Source organism: Daktulosphaira vitifoliae, unplaced genomic scaffold, assembly GCF_025091365.1.
Source record: "Daktulosphaira vitifoliae isolate Bord-2020 unplaced genomic scaffold, ASM2509136v1 Scaffold_1, whole genome shotgun sequence".
Taxonomy (NCBI): domain Eukaryota; kingdom Metazoa; phylum Arthropoda; class Insecta; order Hemiptera; family Phylloxeridae; genus Daktulosphaira; species Daktulosphaira vitifoliae.
The window spans coordinates 34,603,135-34,609,134 of record NW_026099572.1 but is presented as its reverse complement, the minus strand read 5'-3'; the positions used below and the strand labels follow the sequence as shown (position 1 = coordinate 34,609,134).

The window sequence follows — 6,000 nt, the reverse complement described above, 5'->3', positions numbered from 1 at the left end:
AGACCGTTTAAAAAAAAGCTGCTACAATCATCACGGCGTTTATAGAACTCCATTTCCGAGCTTATAAAATAAATGTCAACGAAATTTAATCTTTTTATATACTTGTTTTGTCGCACTCGCGACTAAAGCTATTGTATGATAACCCATAACTAGTCAACACATCATTTGACAAACAGCATTTTAAGAAATTTTTATTTGTGTTGACGGAGGAAATAATAATACATAACCCAATTCGATTTATATTGTAATACAAAACATCGTTTATTGTTATATTTGAATTCAAATTATATAACGACAACATTAAAATAAAAATACTATACAATAATAATTTATATATATATATATATATATGTAATAATAGTCACTATACATTATCTTAGTCATGTATGATATTTAATTTTACACATTATTCTACTTGTTTTTTTGATTACTAGAAAAAACAACATTTTATCGCAATATTCTAGAATTTGATCATTTCATTTTACTATATTAATATGCAATTAAAATTTGTTAAGGCACATGTGATTAAAACGAGCGCTGTTACAATTACTATACATATAATAATAATAATAATAATAAAAAAAAAATAGGAAACATAATTAATAGTTAAATAGCAACGCGTACAAAAATAAACATAGCAATGGCTCATTGGACAAGAATGACGCTTGTGACTAGAATAGAGTGCCTCGTTTCAAATTTTACTAAACAAATTAATGGAAACAAAAAATAATGTATTATTTATTTTTGCGTTTATGTAAAAAAAAAAAAAACAACGTTTCTTATAACATACATCAGAGATCAACCAACAAAATAATAAAAAAGTCAAGGCCTGTGACCCGAAGGGAGAAAAATTATTTTCTCAGCTAAGATAAATATTTACATTCGGTAACTTTATGTATAAAAGAAAAACAAAATAATAACCAAGTTGATTTTTCTCTTACATACGTCACTGGTGTCGGGTCATGGACACTTGGAGGAGGGCCGCTGCTGCGGCGGCTGCCGGGTGCATGACAGCCGTAGGCCTTTTTGGCGGTACTTGAAGGGTAGGTCGCAAAAGTTGGCTGATCGAGTATCCGGTCGAGGTGGCCACCGCGGTGGCTGCTGGAGAAGGCGACAACTGTTGTTGCTGTTGGAGATGGTGGTGTTGTTGTTGTTGTTGTTGGTAAGCGGCGGCGGCGGCTGCCGGTGGCCAGAAATATTGGTGCAAATAGTCGAAACCGGCGGCCGCGGCTGCTGCAGCGGCGTAATCGGCCGACCAGGCCGGATGATGAGGAACTCCAGAAGCCGGAGGCGGTGGAACTCCGGCGCCGCGATGGTGTTGGTGATGGTAGAAGGCGGCGTGAGGATGATGTGGAGGCAAAGGCTGCATTGGTGGTCTGTAGGCGATTCTGTGACGGGAAGACTGCGTGGACCGCCGGCGCAGTTTACCGGTGGTGCCTCCGATGTACACGTCGCTACTATTCGGGTCGATCATCCAGTAGTTGCCTTTGCCTGGATCGTCAAAACTCCTTGGAATCTTTACGAAACATTTGTTCAGAGATAAATTGTGACGGATGCTGTTTTGCCAAGCCGGAGTGTTCATACGATAAAAAGGAAATTTATTCATAATGTACTCGTAAATTCCACTGAGTGTCAATCGCTTTTGAGGACTTTCCGATATGGCCATCATGATTAAAGCGTTGTAACTATAATTTGGCTTTTTGTTTTTGTCGTCTTGTTGATCCTTGCCTTTTTTATCGTCCTTACCGTCGTCAGTATTGCTTGGCGTAGCGCGGTCATCGCCGTCGACACCGGCTAATGTGCCGTCGTCCTCGTCGTCGGTTTTCTTGTCGGGGCTTCCAGGCCTGGTGCTGTAGTCGACGGGCGCGCACAGACAATCGTCGCCGCTACAGTCGCTGCCGGCCTCGCTTCCGGTGGTGTACGACCGCGATGTGGACGGGCCAGGGCTCTTGATGTCGTCCCGTTCGTCGTCGACGTCCAGACGACCCAAAATGTGGTTGATGGTGAAACTCGGACCGTTCAATGATTTCGTCACCATCGTGAACGCGTTAAAATCGTTTACAAATGAAATAAAATAATGTTAACTCCGTAGAGTTGAACAACAAAATTATTTTGAGCAAAACGAAAAGTACTAGTACCGGTAAAATCGATGAACACACAACTCTACACCGAAACACAAACGAGTGTTCACTGCGTGTCGGCAGTCGGATGCGCACTTGTTACCAGGACGGGATATGTCAGCAGACTGAAGGACGGGATCGACACGATTTTAGTGCTCGGCGTTGGATATCGGCGGCGGCGGCCACCGCCGTCCGGAACGATAGAGTTGGACCAATCGGATGGCGGTCACGCCTTGAATGCAAAAGATGCGCGCGCACCGAGACCAGAAGTCAGTTCCACTACCACACGCCCAGTCACCATTTGTCATCGCAGCTGCCCCCTTTCTTTTTTATTGTATTCAATCTCCCTCCCCATTATTAATACTATTTTATTGTTGTTCTCCGTGTTTTTTTATTTGTGTGTACCTATACGCTACGCTTATTTTTGTCTTTCCACCCAACCAACCGCCGGATACATATTGACGAATGTTTTATACCAATATTGACACGGCCGATATGCGTTATGTGTGTGGTGTTGCCGATGGCGATGAACTTGCGGCCGTTAAGGGTCATAATAATAGGTACACGTGTCGAAGCGTTTAAAATTTATGTCGCAGTATTTTTATGTGATTTACAGTTTATACTTGTAATCCCATTGGACACACGATCGAATAACGTGGACAAATATCCAATTGATTCAATATTTCCTTTTATGTAAAATATATGCCCATTTTAATGACATGTCATCGAGTTGATGATCGAAAATTAAATACATCAATACTTTATATCGGTTTAAAAGATATTATGTATTTTGTGCGATTTTGAAAACTTTAGCTTAATATGTTATTTAAACTTTCTTTTTTTTTTGAAACGGTGGAAATTTCTTTTCCAACACCGCCACAATTTTTGAGCCGTTAGCCGCCCAGTTCTGACCCATTTGATTGTAGAATGTAATCGCGTTAGTTATATAAGAAAAATGTTTACGGATTTTATTTCGCTTTCTTTACTTAAAATTACATAATGAAGTAAAACAATTAAAGGTCAATGGGAATTTACGTGTAAACCACTTCTACGGCGGTAAACATGAAACATCATTAAACCAATACGTCTATTTCTATTACCTAAATTTCAAAGGTTTCCTCGTGAAGTCAATTTAAAAATAAATGTAATCACTATTTACAGTTTACACCTATTACAGTCAATGAGGATTTCATCATACAACAATAACAAACCATATCGCTATTAGAAATTCCATAATTTTATCGTACTGATTACGTGAAATAGGTTCGTGCGCGAACTGTCGCTGAACGATTAAATGTTTTAAGTGTTTGTATTGAAAATTCAAATGTGTTTTGTTTTCTATTCCCAAAAGTGTTATTTCATAGAGAAATGATAAAAATAATCGCTGGACTTCAGCAAAATGTGCGCAGGTTGAGTAAAATCGATTTTATTTCAAAATGGACAACTAAAAAATTTATTGAATAAATCGGCTTGTCGTGTGGGAACACGTGCTACAATCCCCTAAACGTGTAGTCGGTCTCATCTTCGGTATTCTTCAAGTGAAAATCTTCATTGGTCAGCAGCTGGTTTTCTCGGATAATAACAAATAACATTGTTTGGGACGTTCGTAGCGCGTGCGTTTTACTTTTACATCTTTTTGTACATTTCATTGTGTGAAAAATATTAACACGTTACTACCGCAGTCATTGGAAGAGCTGCAAAACACGGCGTCAGTGTATAGGAAAACTATTAGTAGTTTCATATAGTCGAATCCATGTCGACAGAATCGATCCCATTAAAAAATACATAAAAAGTCGTCCCCAAGTGCACAACACGTAGCGTGTCCATTTCGATGTTAACACAAATACATTTTCTAATCTCATTTTGTTATGGAAATGATTTTGTTTCATTCGGAGCGCAATTGGATTTTCGCGGTTTCTCGTTGTCATAAAAATTTGTTTGATGTAATAATAACATTAACAAACCCGGTAGAATTTCGCAGGTATGTGCTGCTGTTGTACTCGGTGTAAATCGACGGCATTTACTAATAAAAAAATAATAATGGAAATACACCCCGAACGGCAGCAGATGTTCGCGCATATAATATGTGGTTCGCGATAAATAATTCGGTGTCACTTGGCGTGCATTCAGCTCGAAATCGAACTGATCGACACTAAAAAAGAACCGCAGTGGGTATGATTACAATATAGAGACGCAGCTCTGTAAGACACCCGACGAGGTTAATATTCTGGAAAGGCCGAAGACGTATAAAAATAACATAGTCATCGTTCTGTCGACGCCGCGGCATCTCTTCTTTACACATGCCGTATTTTTCACAAGTGTCGTTTAAGTAGATTTTTTTATCCATTTACGAGGGGAAAAAATGTGTACAAACGGCGTGCTCCAGAGAAACCGTAAACCTGATTGCAAGCAAATGATTCATGAATGCATTTCGACCTCTTGCACTCTGAAACAAATGCCGTCCGCGAGGACTTCTTCTGAGGTATCAGCATTCGAGCGAGAGACTGATATTTAACTTGACGTGTCGACGTCAAAATCGAATGACTTGTTTTTTTTTTTTACAAATATAAACAATAAAAGTATAATTCTTTCTGTTAATATCAACCGGACTGTAGCAACCGTGTTACCTATCACGGCCATTAGTAAATCGTATTGTTTCTTCGACTACGTGCTGCTCTCGAGTTAGGCAACGCCTAAATTATGTCGTAGGAACAATGTAACCGACCAAATGAATGAAAACTAATGATTCGAAAACCTTATTGTTTTTTCTCTTTAATACGATTTATTAAGAGTAATAAAAAGTGTGGGCGCGCGAATCTGTCCGTGTATATTATGGCCGGAGGTTGTAATGTACGGGCACAAAAATAAAAGGATCACTGAACAGTTTATGAATGAACGCACCGGACGTAATGACGAGTCTTAAACAACTGTTAAAAAACCCGCTTCTTCTCTTGTTTAACTGCGCGTTCATTTCATTTACACGCTATCGAATTGTTTTACTTGGCCGAATTCGTTCACTTTATTTAATCTTATTGTTGGTAAGAGTTCAGTGGTCCTACATCTTAATGATAATACTTGTACGACTATCACAATAGAACCGCTAATGCATCCGATTCTTTATGACGGCTCTTTAACAGGTATTTATGTGCTCTAAGAGTAGCGGTGTCGATAACTATCAGTAAAATTTACCGAGCAAAACAAAACCGACTACTCAGCTCGCACAACTTGAGCATCAGACTTCATTAGTTATATTTAAATGTTCCTATGAAAATGTCAACTAATTATTGTGTACAATTTTTTCAAACTTGACGATAACTGAAATCGGTATAATGTTTTTCAGGGAACCTTCATAGCTAAATTCGCCCATAGAGGATTTTAATTGCTACAAACGTTAGTTTAGTCATAATAACAATTATAAATTAATGGAAAATTAATTTATACTTACCGCTGATCAATTGAGTTGATATTTTACTCATTCCTAATTTGTTTTATTATACTTTTGAATTGTCCGATCGTGTGACCAGTTCCTAATGACTGTTGAACATTTGACGGTCTTCGTGGTGTGTAATTACCGTTCAAAAAGAAATAAAATTGTTTCCGGTAATATTTTTCACGTGAGAAATATGTTTAAAACATCATATTGTTCAATAACGTGTTTTTAACAATCGAATATCAAATGAAAGCCACTAATTGTTATAATTATCTATGTTTGGCCAACGCCACCACAATAATTCAAGTATACTTGAATTTTTCAGGAACTTTCAAGTTTTCCGAACTATCGATCATTTTTGGGTTGTACATATAAATAAATAACGTATTTTCTCAATAAACGTTATTGATTCTTAGGAAATGTTCTACGGGTTTCTAGGAAAACAACTGG

General features: G+C 38.1%; 1 protein-coding gene across 1 annotated transcript; it reads right to left on the bottom strand.

Annotated features, from left to right (window-relative positions):
• Positions 1-365: 365 nt before the first annotated feature.
• LOC126894377 (fork head domain transcription factor slp1-like) lies at positions 366-2,392 on the bottom strand. Its single transcript, XM_050665347.1, has one exon. The coding sequence runs from the start codon at positions 2,036-2,038 to the stop codon at positions 947-949; it is 1,092 nt and encodes a 363-aa protein (XP_050521304.1). The 5' UTR covers positions 2,039-2,392; the 3' UTR covers positions 366-946.
• Positions 2,393-6,000: the final 3,608 nt, after the last annotated feature.